The following is a 23,625-nucleotide window of genomic DNA, read 5'->3' on the forward strand; positions in this document are numbered from 1 at the left end:
ACGGATATGAAAGGTTGGGAAACGGAGAGCCTGGAAAACTCCTAACATTATCAGGATGTCATAAACGATCCCAAAATCCTAATCTCATCGAAGAGCCTGAGTTCAGCCGATCACGTGTGAAGGCGGAAAAAGTGATAGACACGTTAAGAAACGCATGACGCATTTGGCGGCGTATAATCTTATGCTTTTTACAGTAGCCCAAATCCGTCTGTTTCCTGATCATAAAAAAAAGGATTCGTTGTTCCCGGGGTATCCAGGGTGTAACAAAACTACGTGCCTTACGTGAAGGCGGAAAAAATGAAAGATGCATTGGGAAACACATGGCGCGTTTAACGGCGAGCCATCGTAATCTTATCTTTTTTACAATAGCGCTTGCCCAAAGTCCGTTTGCTTCCTAATCATATAAAAAAAAAGGAATTCGTAGTACCCGAGGTACCCAGGACGTAGCAATCAAGCATCATTTTGTTCGAATGAAAATGTTATACTTTCACTAGAGTCAACACTTCACTTTCTTTCACTAGAGTAAACAATATTGCTTGATAGAAAAAGAACCATCATTATACTTAGAGGAAATAATATTTGGTACTTTATAAAAAAAATTCATGTTATTATGTATTAAATATTGTTCCACTGAAGCAAAAGGAAGTTTTTTAATGCTTTTTAACACAGTGTTACTTCTTTCAAATAATTTATTGCTTGTGACAACCGTTGCTATATTTGGATAAGAATACAAAAGAAATATGTTATTTAACGCAAAGATACTTATTGTTTGAGAAAAACCAAACAACCCCGTTTGTTGAAATCAAACATATTTGATTCGCCCCAAAAGACAGATTTGTTGCAATTAAAAAAATTTGATTAAATCCGCAGAAATATTTTTTCTCTATGTAGTCACGAGTGCACATTTTATCGCGAGTCTCTCAGGTCAGCGATTCAATTAATAAACCGAATTAAGAGGAGTATACATAAGCGTATGTCGGCATATTTCCTCTCTTATATGCTTGCTTGCGTGTACGTCTTCGAGCGGTCGTACGCACGCGGGGTAGAAAGTAATTCAAGAGAAAAAAAAAACGGGGGTAGCCGTCGGTGAAGGGTGACGACGGTGAGCGTGGGAGGCTTCGCACGTGAGAGCATTGGCGGCGTGCCATAGTGAACTGACCCACTTTTAACGCGTAGATTGACCCGCCTGGCGCCATTTTAACTTCGAGCCGTCGAATAGTCGCCACCCTTGATCCCGTCTTTCCAGGTCGCCGCAGATGAATTGTTCAACCCCTACGTGAGGCGTTCCGCGGCGCTTATAATCCCCGTTACGAAGAACGAATGTGCATAAATCCACGTAAGCTTTTGCATCAAAATTCACAGAACTGTCCTTCAAGTTCCTTTAAAATATTCACCCTCTCTTGAAGGAGGAGTCCGTCAGTTTTGCCAACGTGAAAACGGACGGCGTTCTTGCAGCGTTTCATTTTTACCTTCGTCTATTTTCATTGTTCGTCATCAAAATTATAAGACGGCGTGAAAATGAAGAAAGGAAATATTTGGTCGCGCGGTCATCGGTCAAAATGATCTCGGGCAACGTAAATTTAGCGTTTAGAACGCGCACTTTCGCACACATGGCGGGCCATGTGTTAATTTCATCGAGAGCGGCCATCAATCCGCGTGCGTTACGCGTGACACGAAGGAAAATCAATTAAAACATCTGTGCGTAATTAATGTCAGCACTGTGCGTTGATCAAATTCCTGCGGTTGAGCAATCTGCGACACGCGTGCGAAACTTTCCACGGTGTGTATGCGGATTGTGCACACACACGCGCAGCCATTGTTTGCAGTTCTATGCAATTTCGATGCGATCTGAATCAACGACGCGACACGGCACATACAGCGACAAATGGCGCCGCTTCCCGCATGTGCATTATCATAATGCCGGACGAACAAAGGCAATCAGGATTAGAACAGGCAAAATCCGAATGTGGGACTTAACGGTCGGTTGTGAGCGTTGATCGGTTTTTTCTCTTTCTTCGCGCGATTGGAACGATCAGTGTAGAAAAAAATTGTTCTAAACGATTAAACGCGAGATGAGTTTTCGTGACTCGGCTGATATTGATTTCCACGGTCTAGCTATTTGTTATCTTTCGCTTTCGCCTCGTGTCTGACTTGTCTCAGTTTTAACTGAGATTCTAATTAAACTTCAGAATATTTCGATGATATATCGCAATTGCAATTCAAACATTATATGTATAGATCGCTCTAATGTGCTTTCGCACTCTCAAATGGCAAAATACATTTATAATATACACAACTACCCTAACTTTTTCTCGTCGGAAATGCAAACGAGATGCGAATCGATGCGATTTCTGTTCAATGCACGTAAAATGACGCTTTTCATCTAAGCGTTCAAATTGGACGCTCAGCATTTCGCGTCGATATCCAAGCGACGAATTTCCAGGTCCGTCCCGATGAAATCCATCCTGATTGTTGCATCGCATCCGTCCAGGTCCCTCGACGTTCGGTTGTTGTCTCACGTCGATCACTCCTTACTCACTTCGCTTCGCTAATTTCCCCTGCACTCGCGTTCACTGTGATTTTTACGATTCAACGGATTTAACGGTAATCTCAACAATCTAACGAATTTAACGACAATTTAACGATTTAACGAAAAGTATAAGTACGCGATAAATTCCAGCGTTTCGTGTATATTTTCGTGAGCCGCGAATCGCGTGCAAAAAATCGTAAAAAGATTGCGAGGCGTTAGACGAGACTGAGAGAGAAAAAATGAAAATATTCCGTTCCGCGTACGGCGATGGTTTGTTTGCGTTCCGCGAGAATTCTGACTTCGCAAAAGAGATAATAAATCTAGATATCGAATTCACGATAATTTTGACTATAAATAATACAGTAATCCGTCATGTATGAAGAATTGAGGTAATCTACCGCGACGATCGAAAAATTAATCACGAGGGGAATACGTAATCGCGAGTTTTGCGGGTTATGGCACAATTCTGATGCGCATTTTAACGTATTCGAAACAGTTGAGGGATCGTACTGAATGAATAACTTCGTCGAATAAATAACGTCGAATAATTTTATGTCTTGAGAATCGATAACAACAATGCTAAAAATATTTATACAAACTTATTAATGATATTAAAGACGAGGAAATTAAGATATCGCAGAAACAATAATAGAGTATATTTGAGAAAGAAATATTCAATAATCTATGAAGTTATTAAATAATGTCGATATCTGAACAAACGATCCCTTAATTGTCTCGAGCAGTATGTTTCAATAATAAACGGTACACGAATACATATATGTAAAAATCTACGAACTGCACTGAGAGAAAAAAATGGTTAATCCCACTAAAATTTTAATTATTTTCGGCGTTAACCATATCTTTTTGCTGTTTTCAGAAGAAAGTAATACATAGTAAAAAAATTTCTATCAAAAATGGCCCACTGAAATCTCGTGTAACTTTAACACGAGAATATGTTAAAATCTCGTGTAACTTTAACACGAGAATATGTTAAAATGTACACAAATATTGTGCAAAATTAACACATTCTTTTCGTCAACTATATGTTAATTTAATATCATATTTTTATATTTTTTAACACATGTTAAAGTAACATAAAATTTCAGTGGAGTTTTTAACATACAATTTTTTACTGTATAGTGGTACAAAGTAGATAAGATGATTATCACTAAACTATATGGCAGTACTCGTTAAAAATATAACTTTTTCGATAAAAACATCGAAACATTATTTTCTCGATAAAAATACTACTTTTCTCTCGGTGCGGGCAAATCTCACTGATTCATAAGAAATTTTGCAAACACCCGCCACCGACAAACCCCGCACCTCGAATTTCGAAATTTCTTGTCAACTTTTCTCACTCACCGAAACGCGGAAGCTCAGAGCCCGCCATGCTCCGTGCTGCAGATCTGGAACAAAAAATACGTTTAGTTGTAAAAATAGTTTCGCTGATTAGATAAGCAGATCAACGGTCACGATGGGAAAAATGCGCGTAGATACGAGAGAGCGCGTTAAATTTTCGCGATCGTTGTAAATCAACGGGCGATCGGGTCTCAGTTTTCGATCGCGGATAGTCAAACGCGAGAATACAGGAAACCTATAAACTCACCTTCGGACCGACTCTGACTCGGCCCGAACCGGAACCTCCGGTACGGCATCCGCATCCGTCGAAACTACATTCCCTCGAGGATCGCACCCATCGTATGGCTGCAAGCTCTGGTAGATCTGAAACAAAAAGTTAGGTTCTCAATTAGTTACATGGATGAGCGTCAAAATGTATCAAAAATATATGGGCTCAAGGTTCTCTATATTTCTCTCTCTTTCTCTCCCTCTCTCTCTCTCTCTCTCTCTCTATTAAATTAATAAAAATAAAAAGTGATAGTCACCCTTAAAAAAATGCTAAAGTGCTGAAGAAAATCGCTCGAGATGATCGTGCGTAATACAACGTAATAGCACGCGTAATAATGTAACGAGACTCATAATTCCGTCTTCACCAGCTTGGGAGAATCGGAAGTAACGCGCGACGACAATCCGATGTGTTTACTGTCGCGTCTGTGTGATTGCCGCTCATTGTGAGTCATATTCGTGTTATCGTCCCGAAGGTCACGTGACTTACAGCCAACGAGACGTGTTTGAAAACACTGTTGCGCGATTTGCTTACGTTGTAAGATAAAATTGTAGTAGTTCTCATTTGATTTGAATCTAACGAATTACGTATTATTTTTCTTTTCTTACATTTGCTGCACTATTGCAATGCGTTCTAATGTTCCTATTTTATTTTTTTTTGCGTATGCTATCTAACGTACGTGCTTCCTTGAGATAGAAATGTATTAATTTTGTCAACCACGCTTTAGAAAAAAATATCAAAGTTCATTAATAAACCTTAAGTGTAACTGATTCAACTTATCTATTTTTCTTATGAAAGCCCTGACAGAACAATAGTTTATTTAACGTACTCTAATTCGTGACATTAATATTATCAGCTATATAATTTTGAAAAGACTGCTTTCTTTGAGCTGCTTCTTAATTTTTCCGGGAGAAAATTTTTCCGAAAAAATCCTTGGAAAAATGAAAAAAAGAAAAAAACTTCTGAAGCCGAAGAGAATCGCGGAAAATAACCGGATTTTTTTCAACCCTTTAAAACTATAATCTGTTATTTCATAGCGTTTCATTTTCCGTTGAAACATTCGAACAAGACGTGCGAGCTCCGCGACGAGAGATGCTCGCGATATCGAGACGCGGCCGTCGCTCGCGTCGATATATCGGCAATCGGCATCACGGGAAAGAGACGACAATGAGTTTACACGGCGTTTTCAGCGCGGGATAATTCGGTAATCTGATTTACCGTTCGATACCGTTCCGCCGCCGTCGCGATGACATTTGGCAAGCGCATTTCCCAGCCTCGCTCGGAAAAGCGAGGCGCCCTGTAAAACTGTAATACGCTCGAGCTCGGGGAGTCGACGACGACGACGACGAGGATGAAGAAGCTTTGCCCGCCGGCTGGTCATTCCGTCTCTTTGAACGGCGCGCGCATCAAGATTACAAAGCCAGCAGATATCTTTTCGAATTTGCGAGCGGTATTATCCGAAGCGAGAAGGACCAAAAGATTCGTCGAACCCTCGCCTGAATGGGCGACAGGGTGGAAGAAGGTGGAAGAAGGTGGAGCATTATGCGACCGACAATGCGGCAATCAGGCGTTCCCCTCCCCATTTCTCGAAAAAAGTTCATATTCGGCTCTTCCGCGAGGCGAGTCGATCGCTGACATTTCGCCGTATTTCGCGAAACTGTGTGTCGTCGCCGTAATGATTTATGGACGTCGTCGAGATCGGCACCTTCGCTTATTACGTTCCTTTTGCACGGGCAACCGTGGGAGCTTTTGTGTACACAGGATGCCCACAGCTGCTGTCGCTCAACGTCCGCGCGCGCGACGGAATTGGTAAACTTGAAACTTGACTTTTCTTCGCCGCGAAACGAGGTCCGAAACGCGATACGAGGCCGAGACGTGCGGAAATGTTTATATCGATTATGACATGCTTTCGAGAATGAAGCCGCGCGAATCGATGAAGGGACCTTGTTTCTCGGTTTTCTTTGGATGGGAAGCACTTTGACGAGAAGTTCCGACGGAGCGCGATTAATTTTTCTGTCAAAAGTGAGGAGCTGCGAGAGATAATGGACTTCCCCCGTCAAACACGCGTTCAAAGGGAGGGAATTCGATCTAGATTTTGGTTTTTCTGGTATATCTCCCTCGTGACAAGTCCGCCTTTCTTGCGTTAAAAGCTGTGCACATCCGTATATACAGCACCTGCCGATTTAGCGTGCGAACATTTGCGGGAAATAAAATTTCCGATAACGAAAAATCTATACTTTTATTGCCTTAATATATTATATATCGGGGCAAATTGATGTTGAATTCTTCTTCGAAAATAGAGTTAATTGACGTATGAAAAATTATCTTTCGTCTGATAAATTCTTCTCGTAACTTTCTGAGAGAATTTATACAGCGATTGAGAAGCCGTCTCAGCTCCTTATCGAGCGCGAATTTTTGCAGATCTATCCGGCAGAGGCGTAAAGAAATACAGCGACGATTGCGTGGTGGACAGTGAATGCGGCTTCGCGGGCTCTTACTGCGAACCGAAAAAGAACAAGTGTACCTGCAAAGAGGAATTTGAGGCCACGAACCATATCGATAAATGCGGACACGGTAAGTTGCTACGTTTTCCGGCATTGCCCGCATAAGGTCTTTTTTTCATTTTCCCTTTACGACCGCGCATGTAAAATATATGAGGGTCTCGAGGGGATCACGATTCATACGGGGAAAATTCAGAGGTAGAGAGAAAAGGGGAGAGGTTGCTCTTCTTTTATGAGATTTTTTTCACGTCTCATCTATAGCTGCGTGAAAAAAACGCCATCAGCGCTATTAATAATAATCGAACGTGGTTGTCACTCGGAAGATATTACATTCAAAACGCCGTTCTTTGACTGTTCTTTGCATTAAGATATTAAAAATAAATCAATATTTCCCTCGTTTCTTTCCCCTCGATCAAAATTCGGAGTTTTCTATGCCGATCGCAAGTAATCTGCAGAACTGTTTCATTCGATAATCTTCACACAGAGAAGAAGTAATCTTAAATCAATGAGAGATATTCTCATATATAAGCAAGAACATTATAATACTCTTAGAAGGTTTGTAGCCTCGAATTGAGTGCAAATAACACTTGCATCAATACAAATTAAATCAAATCAAGATTACAAGAAGATTATGGTATTCAAGAAGATTATAATATTTTTGCTTATATATGAGAATATCTATTCTCGATTTAAGAGTGTGCGCGTTTCGCAGAGTGTATTTTTTAGCCGGCATAAACTTTCGTTAAAAACCAAATCTTTTCAGCGGCAAATGTGAACGAGTCCTGCTTCTTCCACGAGCAATGCGAGGCGCGGGTCAGCCAAACGGAATGCCGCGACGGCCGTTGCATCTGCATGTTCGAGAAGGTCCCGATGACGCAACCCGACGGGGCAATAACCTGCGTCGGTAAGGACCGATATATCCTCGGGAAACCAAATATATACGATTTTAATGAAAATCCTGCCGTGCCGTCATGCTTCAATACGACACGGCGGGAATCAAAAGCGAGGAATTAACGAAGTTCCCGCACTCTCCGGTCCCGATGCACTCGCATAGCCCAGAACATTCCGCTCGAATGCGAAGGAATGAAAAATTAAGGATAGGATGAAATATGGGAACGACGCTGTAGTTTTTGCGGCTTATCGATAGACCGATGCAATAGATGCTGCAACGAACGACCAGAATTATCGAGAAATATAAATGGATAACTCGATTTCTCCGCCAAGTGAGAACACACTTTCGTCACGTATTTATTTTACAGGTGTCGGACGAGATTTACATTTATCGCTTAAAATTACCATGCAAAAGTGAATTTAAATTCGATGGTTATTCATTGCGGCTGATCGTTCGTTGGCGCACATGCAAGGTGACGTAAGATTGCGCCATTCGAGTTAATTTTATAGCTACTATAGCGGGACGGGGAGCTTCGGCACGAGGATGCTTGAAAGGATAATCGGTAAAGAAACGATGTGGGTCAGTGAATATCAATGTGATCCCAAAGATGCGAAATTCGCGGTTTCTTGATTTATGGATTTAAATTTGAATGGACCATGGGGAGTTTCGCTACAAGATTAATTCTCGTGTCGTAATTTTCTTACCTTTAAAAAATTCCTACATGTACACAACATGTGCGAGACGTCAGTACCAAAAATACCGGGTTTTCACGAAAAAAAGAAACAATTGCAAAATTACAAAATTCACAAGCAAAAAACCGCTGGTGTAATTGAATTTTCCGTTGCCTGCTGACCAGACGAAAATTCAGTTGTAAGGACAGAAACAATTCCTGTAAGAAGCTTGTAGTCAATCAATTATTCTCAGTTGTCTCAACCGAGATTCAATGCGGCTGAATGTTCACACGAATGTTTTCAGTCACGTTAGCAGAGACACCACTTCTTGTCGCCGAGGTTTCATTTCTTGCCACCGAGTTTCTATCTGGTCCTTATTTTGTTGCAGCAACTGAGTTTTTTTTTTCCGTGCATTTCGACGATGAAAGAAGTTTCGAAATAAAGTTTCACCCTCTGTTGCCTTTTCTTCATATTTTTCGTCAAATAATCCGCGGCACACCACGCGTTTGATAAAATTTCTAATAAAATTCGCTTAAACAAAAGTAGACAAAAGGATTTTCGCGCGGAACAACAGTTTGATAGTTTAATCGACCGGAAGTACCTCGACATTTCAATTAAAGAGACATCTGCTTCAAATTAGACAAAGGACTCGTCGTTAAAAGCGTCCTCGAGGATTTCGCGACGATTCTCTGCGAAGTCCAACTGAATTAATCCCTGATTCCCATTCGTGCTTCGTGTATTTTCCCTCTGCTTATTTTTACGCTCTCCCGTCGTTCCGCGCCGGCAATAATCCAGTGTACAGTCGTTCGATCTTTAATCCCGTCGGGGCATGTCGAATTCAATTTATAAAGTATTTGCAAAAGTTCGTAAGGTCACAAATAAATGACTGTAGCAGCGACATAGCGATTGTTTTCCTTTAAGTTTTCCTTTAAATTGCTTTTTAGTTTTTAAATATTGGCCATATTAGATCAGAATTGATGATTGCCAATTCATAGTTCCGAACAAAACGTTAGATTTAACGCGATGTTGAAGATGGAGCCAGGTAAAGCTCATCTTCGCCACTGCATGCTTCGCCTCTTTAATTCGAGATGAAACTGCTGCGACTACTGAAAGACTGATTTGTGAGACCTATGGAGAGAATATTGTGCCCGTTGTGAGAAGAAAGAGGTTTAAAGGGTTTAGAAATGTCGATTACGATGTTAACGATAAGCCACGTTCCGGTCGTTGAAAACGAGATGGAGAACAACGAATTGGAAGCATTACTCGATGAAAATTCGGGCCAAACATTCAAAGAGCTTGCAGGGCAGCTTGGAGTTAATGAATTAACAGTATCCTGCTATTTGAAAGCAATGAGAAAGATCCGGAAGGAAGGAAGACGGTTCCTTCGTGAACTCTCTGCGACTGCGAACCGATTACCGTCTGTCTCTCATTGCTTGCCAGGCACAAAAAAGAGCTTTTGTAGCGAATAGTTACGGGCGATGAAAAATTGACCTATTTTAGCAGCTCTAAGCGCAAAAAGTCTTGGATTAATCCCGGCCAACCATCAACATCCGTAACTAAACATCCGCGGCCATAAGGTTCTCCTGTGTATCTGGTGGGGCCAAGAAGGAGTGACTTTACTACGAGCTATTACTATTGGAGTAGACAGTCATAGGAGATCGCTATAATCAACAATTATGACGTTTGAACCAAATCATGAAGGAAGAACGCCCTCAAATAGCCCACGAATCGACGCAAAGTTATCCTGCTTCACGACAATGCCAAGTTGCATGTCGCTGTGGCGACTAAAGAAACGGTTGTTCGAGTTAAATTGGGAAATCCTGCCATAACCAGCGTACTCTCGAGACACCATCCTAACTGATTGTCACCTATTCAGATCGATGCAGCACGGTCTATCTGATGCACGCTTCAAAAATGCTAAGGAAGTGCGAAAATCGGTCGATGAACGGATCATCTCAAAAGATGAATCATTTTATCGGCGCGAGGCCAAACTGGCAAAAGGTTATTGATAGCAACGGCCAGTATCTCGATTAAAATATTATATATCATTGTTCACCTCATTGTTATTAATACATAAAAATGGCTCTAATATCATACGAATTCTTGCAAGCATAATAATACACAATAACACAAGCACAACTAGTATTCCCGTGTCTAACGCGAACCGATAAATTTGATTCCAGCCGAGGTCAAGGAACCGACCAGCGTGCAGTATATAGACCCGGCGATGATCGGCGTTCTCGTTGGCATGGCACTGATGTTCATCATCATCTGCGTCGTTCTTAGACTTTTCAGCAGGTGAGCGTCACGAGTGCGGGTCGAGTGTTAAGCCGGCAATCGGCACACTGAGAGACCCATTTAGTTGAATCAACTAAATTCTTGCTTGGCTATGGGCAAACAAATTTTTGGTTATAAGAACCGAGGTTTAGTTCTCCGAACCAAACGTTCGGTTTCTTGCAACTTCTCCGGAACTTCAGAGAACCAAACTTTCGATTTGGACAACCAAACTTTGGTTATTACAGCTAAAAAATTCGTTTGTCTATAGTCAAACAAGAATTCAGTTGATTCAACTAAATGGATTTTCAGTGAGCGCGTATTTGCGCGTAAAATATGGCTGATATCTCGATGTGTGCATAAATAAAGTGTGCAGCGATTAAGCTCGCGCAGATTCGTTCGTCGCGGCCGTCGCCGCGAGTTAAAGCGCTTTCGATTCGTGTTTCTCTTGCATGGCAACAGCCGCAAATAATTAAAAGCGCAATATGAGCTTACATACGTAGAAATAGAAATATTTACAATCGAATATTTACAAATTTCAATTCAGCCCTCCCCCTACTCCAGCCAGATATTCCGAATGCGCTGCTTTACCCCGGAAAATTGCATTGTTGATGCGCCTCGCGTTCGTTAAAATAATCTTGTTTACGGAATGTTATATACAATGCAGAGCGGTTGAAATTTGTCTGAAAATATCACGGTATCGCGCGTCGTTGGGCGCGTATTTTCCGTTGGAGATAACTCGGCGTTATATTTTACAGTGTAATTTATGATAGGAAGAGGTTTCGCGCATAGAGCGCGTTTTAGCATTTGTAGGTCGACCTCGATTCTACGAAAAATGTTCCGATGTTGTTTGCCCGCTGCCGCTGATATTCGTTGTGTCACATATCTGTTTAAAGTTGACGCGATTTAAAGTAACATATCGTGCTCTTTTTGTTGAAAAAAAAAAATCAAACTGTTATAATTTATAAATTCTTAGGGAAATTATGTAAGGCAAAGTGAAGTCTTATAATAAGAAATGGATGAAATTTGTCCTAAATATGCATTGAAATATTACATAACTGTTCGTGCAATTTGGAAAACGACTGACCATTCGAAAACTGAAATATCTACAGCTAAAGTTGACAACATACGAAAACGTAATTTTGCTCGATAAATATAAAATGCATAAGTGGCCTCTTTGATGCGCCACTGAAAGTACGACACTGAACCTTACAACCTCCTTAAAGCGCAAAAAATCCCTTCTCGTCCGCATCAGCTTTCAGACTCTCCCAAGTCAAGTTTTACAATACTTTTGGAAAATGCGACTTTAATTTCATGCGGAAAACAATCTTGTTTCCACTCCTTAAAAATTTCGAGCGAGCATACCGTCCTAATTCGAGGTAAAAAAAGATTCAGATTTCGTTCGAGATTATTCACGGGAAGAAGATTAAAGAATTCAGATTCTAATGGACGTCCTCTCTCGTCGCATTTTCAAACCGTGTCGGGGGGAATACTTTTCGCCGCGCGAGCAGCTTCATTATTGACGGCGCGCGTAGGAAGGGCACTCGCGGGAAATTAAACTTGAATCGACTTGCGTCTCATGCAACGGTGATATTGCAGGGCCCGCTGGCGAGAGAATCGCACCATCTTTAACACACCCAACGCGCGCCTCATGAACGTCTCGCTACTGAGAGAGAACAAACTCTTGCACGCTCAGGAGAGACGCGGCTCGAGAGCGAGCGTACGAGTTCCTTCGAGGCAGCCCTCGATGGCGTCCTTAAGAGCCCACTCGCCGAACGCCTCGCAAGGTGCGAAACACTCTCACCACTCACAGCACAGAATGAGCCGTACGGGTTTTTCATTCACTTACTAAGCAAGCAACTTGTTATACAAAGTTCGAGTTTATACATAGAGAGCAAGTGACTCTACTTCTGTCTGTCCGCGATATTTCCGACGCAGTGATACGCGGTCCCGTGAAAATCGATGAACTCGGAGAAGGATAAATCCTCACGACCAGTCGTGAGTCTGTCTCATAATCGACGGTATTTGATCTGATCGAAGATGCGAAATTGACGATGACAGTGATCGTACAGATCGTATCGAGAGAAACAGAGGTGGATTTATTATTTTTTTACCGAGATACTATTTAGCGCCGAAGGTCGCGATTTATGAACATCCCGCTTGTTCCCCTTGAAAAATCTGTCCATTTTCCGCTAACGTCGAGAAAATAGCAGTCTACGTCGTGCAAGCCGTTGCGGTATAATCCACGGGCAAATTTCTAATGCACGGGCTGTGTAAAGGCAATTTGCATATGATTCTTCTTCTCGGCTTAATCGAGTTTTTGCGGCTCCGGAGGGACATTTCCCCGAACGCATTTCTTGCACACGGTTCGCGTGTTGTCGCGCAATTTGATTAGATTACATAAGCATCCATCATACTATCTGTCTATTGGGATTTCGTATAAAAGACGGGACCTGGAGTGGATCGATTTTCAGAGGACCGCGTGTGTATGATACGTGCGAGTATTCGTGTGTAGGTAACTATTTACCTACCTATCTATCATCTACCTTTACGTAGGAGAGCTCTTTTTACGATCCTTGATGCAGAATCCTTTCGAACTTTACGCATGTACAGTATCGCCTGCTAAGAGGGTAGTTACTATCTTAGCGATATACCGTTAACCGGCGCCGCGTTATCTCTCTGCCTGCATTAGGATGCATTGCTGCAATCAATTTCGCGAGTAATGTCTTTGACCTAACACTTAATCTTCCGGCGAAAACTCGAAAATGCCGTTAAAATATCGTTAGAATTACAGATAAGCTTAAGAGACCGGGCATCGTAAAAGGATCCCTGAATTACGAGAAGAAAAAATTTCATTTAAAAAGGAAAAAATAAATTTTGATATTTTATACGTAACCTTGTCTATAATTCAGATCGCTTTGATTTCCTAATTGTACGTAACAAATTACCGTTATATTATTAATAACGTATTCGTGTGAGATGCCGTTTGTTTTTAAATACTTAAAATTTAAAAAGATATTTTTATGAATAATCGCTTAACAAGTTATTCGCTCGGGCTTCAAAGTTACAACGCAGCGATGTATCTTGATTTAGTCGGGAAATACTTTTTTCTAACGAGCTCGCCTCTCTTTGCGATTAACGTTTAAAAGTAGCCTGTCTTTCGAGATCCTGTCTCTCTGACTATTGTTCTTGGCTACACTGCCGACCGAGACGCTCTTTTGTAAAAAGTTTTCAACGCGACACAGTTTCTTAAGAGGGTAAATTCCGCTCTGCGCTGATCTTATTACTGCGTGTAAGAGAGCCATTATTTTTCGCAAATGAATAAAACATGTACAAAGAAATCGTAACTCACGCGTTTACACTCGTATCATACAAATCGTAATTATACTTGCCCTCTTGAGAGCACGTCGTGAGTTGGATTTAGTAATTTGTGAATTTTACTAGAGAAAGTTGTTGATATATAGTTTACTGAAGTCCGTGATTATAGTTGCTTGCTACAGTAAAACATTGTTATTTGCATTCGCACGACGATTCGTTCATAGAGATCATTTCTCATCGATAGTTATTACATAGAGAACACGTTTCGATAAAACAGTCGAACACAGATAACACTTCCAGAGGGAATAAGAATATTCGGAATTGCTGACCTCTCTTTTTAAATAAAGACAAACTCCGCGGCACTAAGCAAAGTAAGATAAAGTCTATTTACGGATTTCACACACTCGAGTTTTCTTTCATTTGACTTGTGCGCCCATAAGAGAGGTCTCTCTTATTCCCTCTAACGAGAAGTAGAGAGAAACGATAGTGAAATTTGCGAATTTTCCAAATTTGAGCTTGCAAAGGTGCACTTGCACTTTGTGTGTTCACGTTTTCGCACAGAGTTCATGAACACGCCGAGGCAATCTCACTGAAACTTTCAATGATCTCATGAAGCGTTTATCGATCGATTCGAACGGTAAGGTTTAAGGGTATCTTCATACTTAATCTCACACAGACACGTCCTAAAATCACATACTCCTCAGAGTTGGTACAGGTAATTTAAATAATGCGCGGTACTGAGCACACAATTTCCGCAAGTTACTGCGTACAGCTTTATTCATCTCGCATAATTTTATATGAGGAGAAAATTGCTGCTCCTCGGCCGCGAATTATTAACGTTACCCTTGCCCTTAAAGCGAAACATTTGCCAAATTTACGCAATTTATACGCACTTGTCCATTTCTGGAGATCGTAAATTACAACTAACAAATTTATTTTTGCACCTCGTATATGTCGAGAAGTGAAAAGCGCGCGGAGGAAAGTCACGCGAATCAGATATTATCCAACATTTCACGATGTTTCAATTCAAGGGCTCGATACTTCCGCTGGGAGAGAGAAGAAAAAAAAGTATTTGGCATGCTGCGTATACAGGGTGTCCCAGTACAAAGAGAACATCTGACTATCTCCTTTTTAATAATATGAGAAATGTTTGGAGCACAATTTGAATGATTTCAAAGGAGGAGTACCGTGGAAGGAAACATTTTTATAAAACATTTTATATGGTTATTTCTTTCGATTCCTCAAATAAGTTCCCCATATTTAAACACCTAAGATATATAGGTGTTCTCCTTATGGATACTCTGTATATACGTAGAAAAAAGTGTTAGATTCAAGTAAATAATCCGATAATAATTAACAAATTCTTACTTGGATTACGTAAATCTTACATGGGTCGAATAAATATACTTGAACATAGAAAAAAGTGCTATATTCGAGTGACACTTACTTAATCTAAATCAAAATTGGCCAAGGAGTATTGAAGTAATTATTTACTCGAATCTAGCTTTTTTTTCTTCCGTGCACACGACACACACACACACACACACACACACGTCCCCACGTTGTGACGATTGACTATTTTGCTCTGACTAATGCGTTTCTTTCGCGCAGGTCTTCATGCTTAAAGTTATTCTGGCTTTTCGTGTCGTGCTGCCGCGCTGTCGCGCCAAAGCACGCGATACTTTAGCAAGAAAATCTCTGTCGCCAGGGTCACGCGCAGGATCGCGACGTGGGAGTCGCGGTAGCAGCGGGAACGCTTCGGCCGTCTCGGTGAAATCTAACAAATCGCCGAATCATACGAACAACGTCACCGACCCGGTCCTGGAGAACGTCACCGTCGAGATTCTCGACGCGAAGACGTAGACAGATGGTCTTAGCGTCGCGACAAACAATCCGATCGGCATTACCGTTTATCACTAGCCTCGCGTAGCGAACACACGCGCCTCCGCGCGCGTGCAGACCCGCGCCGTCCTAATAAATCCACAGCTCGCGAATAATTGGCCCCGGTTCTCCGCTTTTCCGCCCGACGGCCGAGAGGAATGAAAATTTCACGTTCGGTAATGCAAATGTCATCGGTAAATAGCTCGTCCAGTTAAAGAGGCATCTACCAGTACGACGACAACACGAGTGTCGAGATCTCGACGAGGTCGATGCATAAATTGTCAGTAATTGGGCTCGCCTAAAATATCTATTGCGCCGCTTTAATATTAGCAGGAACTACGTGAAGCGACCATCTGGCCGGATTAATTGCGAGAGAGGATCTTTCCGGGGGCGCGTCTTATTTTGTCAATTCGATGTTCCTCGTACTTCCGCTGGGATCCGCGATTCGACGTCGCCACTGGGACATCGATTTTAGACCCGATCTTTCGTTTCTTCGGCGATTCGATCGATTCATACTTTCAGATCTCGGCTAGATCCACCAGCTATCTCGATTAAGGTATCAAACTAACGATCTGTTTCAATGAGCCGCGCAAAGATAGATACACGTGAGACGCGCTTCAGTTGCAAACTATCCTAGAGAAGTTTACTACCAAAGAAAGAACGTCGTTAGCATACTTCAGCCAATCACGTTGCGCGATGACACTCGAGAACCAAAGTGATCGTCGTGTATCTCTTTGCACGACAATGATACGATGGTCGCATCCGATTATCAGCCACGGCTTCTCGCCCGTTCGCTTCGTGGTAACTGTTTCAGGTATTCAAAGCGCACTCTGTAACGCGACAATTAACGCGAAAGGCGATGGACAATTATCGAGGCTCACCTCTAACGTGAACACTTCTCGGACCAAGCGGTCTCGGCACCGCACTCGATCGTTCTGTTTAACGAGGAACGCAGTCATACGTAACACGCATCGTAATTGCTACCATCGCGTAACATGCCAATGTGTAATCAGGGTTGCGTGGGGGAAGCGAAGCGCGATGGACGTTCGCAGAGAGTGTCCCGCGATGAGACGAACAGCCCCGCTGAGAGAAATATCCTGTCTGATTGGACGATCCGATTAAAAAGTAAAAATCGGATATATCCGATCGGGTGCAGAATCAGGTCCGACCATTTCGTCCACTTCGTCCGATCGAGTCGCGCCTTTATCCGATGAAAATTACATCGGGTAAAAGGCGACTAATTTCCCGATTAAGTTTCATCGATAACTGCGTCGGCAACTTCATCGGATACTTCGTCGGAAAAGGTGCGGCTTGATCGGATGATAAAAGTAACAATCGGGCGTATCATTTGATCGGTTTATCCGATGGAAATTTTTCTCAGCGCCGGGAAGGAAAACGCGCGTTAACGTCTTCGCGTTAGAAGAAAGCGAGACGGAAGGTGGCGGCCGAGGAAGCAAGTCGGGGGCGTTATTAATTTCCGTCATTATCGAGGTGAAAAATCGAGTTAGCGAAGCGACGACACGATGATCGTTCTCCTCGACCGCCGCTGGTCGCGGTGGACGGCTCGTCGTCAGATCGTCGGGAGGGAGCGAGAGGCGCGAGGACGATCGTCCTCGGACGTCGGAGGGAACGAACGGACGCGGTGAGACGCGCAAGCCTTTTTCTCTGAAAGTTTTTTCTCGGCGCGACGCGACGCGACGCCGCGTCGTCGGGGCGCGAAGGGACGACGATCGCGGGATCAATGATTAAAGTCCATTTACATCGAAAGCGAGACGCTGCGATACTCGGTTGCCGCGACATGCCAACGCGAAAGGGACCAGAGGGGAGCGTTTGTTTGAAGTGCCACCTCGGGAGGAGGAGGAGGAGGAGGAGTGCGTGAGAAGGTGAGAAAGAGACGCGGTGGCGCGTTGCCAGATTCACTAAGACGATGCCACGCGGCGGCGATTAAGCGCATTCTGACCATACAATCGTAGTGCGTAGTACTTAATGATAATCACATTAATTAGACGTTAAAATCGGCGCACGACTTGTAGACCACGAGCGAGTTTCCGCGAGACGCACGGACCTTCCCCCCCACCCCACTTAGCGGAGGGGGGAGAAATAGCGTTTGGGCGAATTTTTCTTCGAGGATCGGTCGGACTTTCTCTAGAGGCTCTGTTCTCGCGCTTACTTCGAGGAGTTCATTGCGACGTTCGCGTTAACGATTAGCGAAGAACAAGATGAAAGAGAGAGAGAGAGAGCAAGAGAGAAGCGTGGAAAGGAGTTCAGAGGCTTTTCCGCTTTTTTCAAAGACTTTGTCGCAAGGTGTGGACGTGTACTACGTATTGTATCGGGAAAGCTCGTCGAGAAACGCAGACACCACGCCGGTGATTCGGGGAGCCGCGGGAAATTTGGAGGGATTTTACCCGAGCGACTATTTATTCGAGCCGAGGACTTTCCTCGCGTTTTCTCTCTTTCTATCCGGGAAACCGGCTCGCCATTTTTTTCGCGTCGTTCGTCGCGAGACGGTCAAAAACCGTGGGTGGGTCCTCTAATCACGCGCCTCGCCGAATTAACGGAGCGACGCGGAAGATCGACGGTGAATCGTAGAACGACCAAGGGACACGCTTACGTATATTCGTAGGCGCGTTCGTTTTTTGCATCACGGCGACATTTTGGGCGTCTCGCGGTACCGAGCTTACCGCTTCGGTACGGCCATGACCCGCGAGTGATAAAAACGCGCTGTCAAAGAGTCGCGAGTCGACGACGCTCGCCGGCTGGTTCGTTGCCGCAAAAGGGAAGAAGAAAGGGTGACGTCGTAGACGTTCGGAGGCACGTAGTCGCTAACGACATTAACGACATCGACAATGCTAAATAGCTTAATGCGGGGTTAGACGTCGCGTTCACAGAAACCCTTGCCGCTTTCTCTTCATTAACAACGAGATTAGATAAGAGGGAGAGGGAGGTCGAAGAGGAAAACGAATGTCGAGAGAGAGAGAGAGAGAGAGGAAAGAGAAAAGAAAGAAAAAAAGCAGAGCGAAATTCTGATGCAATTGGTGATATTGCAAGATTCATCTTGAAAGATTGTTATCTCTCTCTCTCTCTCTCTCTCTCTCGTTATCTCGTTTCCTCCGAGCCCTCTGTCGCCTGCGACACACAGCCGTTACATCGGTGGCTTCCCATTTAGTGACACAAGTCGACACAAGCATCATTTTGTTTCTGTTCCACATTCAATGAGCAAACAAAGACAGGATGATGCGTCGACTCGCGCCGCTAACCGGGAAGCGGCCGTTTTGGATCTCGCGTTCACGGCGCATCTTCGTCGCTAGAAATGCTCTCCGCAACTTCGTTAGAAATAGTAACACGCCGCCAACACGACGCCACATAACCGGCGAATCGACATCTAATCACGCGTGTCCGTCTGCCGATCCGCTCGAGATCCGCGGAGGCCGCCGGATGTCTGGTGTCGCGCGGAGAGGAGCCCCTGTGTGGAGCGAGCGAGGCAGCATTCTCGCGGGTTCGTCACAAACGTTTCCGACACACAGACACGCGACTTTGTATATCGGTATCTTATCAATCGCACAAGAGTACGTTATATCTCGATATATATCGAAAAGCTTGTCCTACCGCGGCAGAATCGCGGAGGCATACGGGCGACGGTAGTCCAAGTACGATTGTATCTCAGCAATTTAGTGCCTGCGCTGTCGCGTTCATAGTGATAGATCTCTAAATTTATCGACCGGACACTCACGGCAAAACAGAGGAAATACAAAGATATACATATAAATATATATACATATATATATATATATATATAAATACAAAAAAAAAGATATATATATATATGCAGATCATCGCGCGAGATGATCTCGATTTAAGTACACTGATAATTTGCGTACCTATACGTACACACGATTATCAATAAAAGCTTGGCACGCTATTTGCACCGTTAGTAAATTACTTCTAACGCCTAGCGACTGTCTCCACTCTGTGATCCGTGTGCAATACGTAGCTGCGATTACCCTCGCGAGCATTGTCGTGATTATCGTTACCGTTATTATTACCCGTCGCTTTACCGTTAATTACCCTCTCTGTCGCTCTATAATTATTATTGCATTATTATTATTGCCGCTCTTATATCGTACATCATTATAGTTGCTGCCGCCGTTAAAACTGCTCCCGCGAGGAGCGCCGTGCAAACGACTCGCTTTATGTATCACGACCCCCGCACCTGACATCCTCTGCGTTTGAAATTCGTCATTCTCGCGGCACGTGTCTCACGGCCGCCCGACTTTTCACGTCCGGATCGAGGGAAACGTTGTTCTTAGTGTCGTTATTATTATTATCTTCACTATTACCGGTACTTTTAACGCGGAGATGCGCGCGCGCGCGCGCGCGGCGAAGCGGAGGACGCGTCGCCGTCGCCGCGCGACTTCTCACCGAGGGATGCGTGCGTGCGTGCGTGCATGCGTGAGTTGACAAATTAGCGCGTAAGGTAACAATTAATCAATCGGATAATCGGTCAATCGACGTGGTCGCGGCGCCGGCCCGATCCGGCAACGAAACTCGGGGAAGGTTTCCGTTACGGGGTCGCGCGGGTTCCCGGCGACGTTGGCGTTGACATATCGTCTACATAGTGAGTCTAAGCTGTCGGTTGTCAAAGGACACCCGCGATCTATCGAAGTCGCGTGACGATCCACTGAGAATCTAGGACGAATCACGGCCCATCGGTAGCGTGATGACGATAGAAAGGGCGAGTGAATCCTTTCTCTCTCGAGCTTTAGGGGTTAATACAATTATTATCGTTACTATTATGATTACTATCACTATTATTACTCGTAGGGTAGAGTTTGACGCTTCGACGATGCGGAGATGTGTGTGTGTGTGTGTGCGCGCGCGTGTGTGTGTGTGTGTGTATTCTAAGTAACACTTTACTCGATAATCACAACTCGACGAGTGTATTCATGAGCAAGTTTCGCGCACAGACCTTTCTTTCCGCCCTTTAAGCAAAGGAAGGAAACACGGAAAAGGAAAAAAGTATAAAAAAACAAAAGGAAAAAAAACCGAAAAAAAAAAGATACACAAGACGAGGAGGATGTAAGACGTTCGGAACAAGCAGAGTGCCTATTCTCTAATCACTCGAAGACGCTCGCTCACTTTTGTAAGCCTCTCTCTATATAACTCTTAACAAGTAAGGAAATTTAAGACACACGTACCGCACACTCTACGATCGTTTCTCGGCAGAAGCTCGATGTCAATAGAGATCACGACGTTTTTTCTAAAAGCGTTAGAAGACACCTCTTCGTGACACGTCGACACGGTCACGCGTACGCAGAGCCGTAATTTCCTTCGCTCGCCGCCGGAAACCAACTTTGTTTTCGCGCGTCGCGAAGTACGCCCGACGCTATGCGCGCGACATCAGGCGAGATTTTAATCGCCCCCTCTCCCCCAGCTCTCCCGAGAATTATGATTGTTCGTATTATTATTCGTTGGACGGGCCGCGTAGAGAGAATTAGAAGCCCGAGAGAATTAGAATCTAGCCCGTTCTGCGGTTCGCGTCCAAAAAGTGTTTGCGCATTATCGCGTGCCAAATGCGATTCATTGTACTCATCGTTGCAATCGACGAGCCCGCCTGGGGCGATCGTCCCGACGACCAATGATGACTGTAGATTAGGACGAGCTCGGCGAGCTTTTCCTCGTACCTTAACGGGAGGCCGACGACGACGACGCGGGCTGAACGACGCCGTGATCCAAATATGGGGAAGTGTTTGGATCATCGCCCGTTCCCCGAGGAACATCCGGACGGAGGGGAATTGTCAATTGTCGCGCCAAGGTTTCGAGCGAAAGACCCTCGGGCCGCGCAAGTAATCTACAATTGTTCATTGACCAAGTATCCTAGCTCACGATAAGGGAAGTATTCTCGAGAATCCGAATAGAAAAGATGAGGAATTAGCGACACTCTATTACGCCAGGGCGTGCGGAGCATTGAGGAATTTACCGCGAATATCGCGCGTCTCCGTTCGACTTCGCGCGCTCCGCTCGGTGTCCCGCGGGTGCCCCAGGTGTCGTGGACGCGCGTCGGAGGTCGTCGCGTCGCGAGGTCGAAGAACACGTCGGCGTCGACGAGCCCGTCATCCGTGACGGCGATGATCGGTGCGACGCAAACGACGGGCACCTCGATGACGAGCGCGCGAGCTCGATCGGGAGGCGCGATTTCTCGACGGTCTCGGGAAAGGAGGAAAGGAAGAACAAAGACGACCCTTCATCGAGTACATACGACGTCCTCACCCACGAGTTTCTGATTTTAGTATTTGTACGACTTTTGCGTATCTCTTCTCGGACTCAGCACGGATGTATCGTCACCCACCAAGATATATATATATATATATATATATACACGATAGACACGAATTACCGCGCAATCGTGTATCCTTAAGCCGACGAGACACGTCGTTTCTTCTTACATGTAACAAGCGATAAGAGTCTAATCTAAGCGCTGAAACTGCTTGCTCCTGAGAGACTATGCGGTGTACGCGTATCAATATTCTATTGTTAAGCTTCTGCGAAACGCTAAAAGAGAGTTAAACGTATGATAAATATAAATATACGCATATATCTTCTGGTGGTACTTTACGCTTGTATTTACTATATTGTCCACGAGATAGATAGAACCACTTCTGTCTGTCTTACCGTCGCTCGAGTAGCAGATCGACGACGGTACTCACGACACATTGTGATCTAACTCATAGGATATAGAAATTTTTAATAATATATATACATATATATGCGTTTAAATAACAAAAAAAAAGGAAAGAAAATAAAGCAGACGACGAGTGCAGTACTCGTTGGGAACTAGATGCCGCGTGATTCGCTTTACGATCTAAACGTCAACAATGCGACGTTCGGTTGACGATTTACGCGTAAGTTTACGAGTAAGCTCTACATATGATTACAACGCTGATTATATACACCGATAGTATCTAAGTATACCTTACGTAGCGTCAGTTTTTAGACAGAGACCGAAAACTCACTTGCGAGATGCATCGTAGGTGTCGTTGCAAAAAAAAATGAAAAAAAAAATATATATGGTACCGGCTAATCCGAGAGCGCTAACGTCCAGCGATAGCGTCGATAGCGGTTATTTAGAAGACACTAGGTATGATTGGGTGCGGGTAAAAAAAACAACAAAAAAAAAACACACACATACGCGAGTCCCTCTTTCTCCAATCTTCAATATTTTATAAAGTCCGGTACGTGGAAAAACGAAGGTGGATTATATATCATCAAACTATGACCTACGTCGTAATTATCTATATATACTGACTTTATTAGCGGCTTAGCGTACCCCGTAATCTTTATATCATACTTTTCATATTATATAGCTTACGACGATTAATGAGTAATCTATACCAAAAAATGTATCTGAAACTCAATTATATTCTGACTCTTCGAATTCGTTTTAATAAAATCTTAATACACTGTACGCGTGAGAGTCGTAATTATTTCAACTCCCCTCGCAGCAAGCATTTTAGTCCTTTAAGGCCCGATTCCCTTTCTATTTTTTAATTAATTTGTGATTTAAGCTAATTTGTTGATAATGTAAAAATTATGTTTTCCTATTCATGGTTAACACGTTCATTGCCAAGCTGAAAATTCGAATTTCGTGTGGTGGCCAAATTTTTTATATTTTTTTATTTAGTTTTTATTGTGCTCAAAATAAGTTAATATATTATTTATATGCTTTTATTATTATGTACATAGGATTTATATACTCTAAATATCTATTACGCGATAACGCGTGATCGGCCGTTCGGTGAGAACTCGCATCACGCGATATCGCGTGATTGGCAATAAACGTGTTAATCATTAAACTTGAAAAGTTACCACTGCAGAAACCATCGGTTTAACCATTAATCATGAATAGAAAAACATCATTTTTTTATTATCATCAA

The 23,625-nt window shown here is 43.5% G+C and overlaps 1 protein-coding gene and 1 long non-coding RNA gene across 3 annotated transcripts in view; one reads left to right on the plus strand and one right to left on the minus strand.

Annotated features, from left to right (window-relative positions):
- The window catches only part of LOC106741432, a 49,852-nt gene extending 26,696 nt beyond the window's left edge, over positions 1–23,156 (plus strand). The window contains exons 2-6 of one of the 2 annotated variants that reach the window (XM_014613465.1): positions 6,579–6,731; positions 7,422–7,562; positions 10,405–10,519; positions 12,095–12,282; positions 15,425–15,614. In XM_014613465.1, the coding sequence (XP_014468951.1) occupies positions 6,579–6,731; positions 7,422–7,562; positions 10,405–10,519; positions 12,095–12,282; positions 15,425–15,438 (611 nt within the window). In that variant the 3' untranslated portion in view covers positions 15,439–15,614. Of the gene's footprint in view, positions 1–6,578; positions 6,732–7,421; positions 7,563–10,404; positions 10,520–12,094; positions 12,283–15,424 lie in introns of both variants that reach the window. The other variant, XM_014613464.1, reaches the window with a different exon arrangement.
- Positions 740–4,631, minus strand: LOC106741433. Its single transcript, XR_001374187.1, has 4 exons — positions 4,417–4,631; positions 4,140–4,255; positions 3,896–3,939; positions 740–2,573 (listed from the first exon to the last, which is right to left on the minus strand). It is a non-coding gene; the product is annotated as an uncharacterized LOC106741433 (long non-coding RNA).
- Positions 23,157–23,625: the final 469 nt, after the last annotated feature.

Source organism: Dinoponera quadriceps, unplaced genomic scaffold (assembly GCF_001313825.1).
Source record: "Dinoponera quadriceps isolate SergipeBrazil2010 unplaced genomic scaffold, ASM131382v1 scaffold405, whole genome shotgun sequence".
NCBI classification, from domain to species: domain Eukaryota; kingdom Metazoa; phylum Arthropoda; class Insecta; order Hymenoptera; family Formicidae; genus Dinoponera; species Dinoponera quadriceps.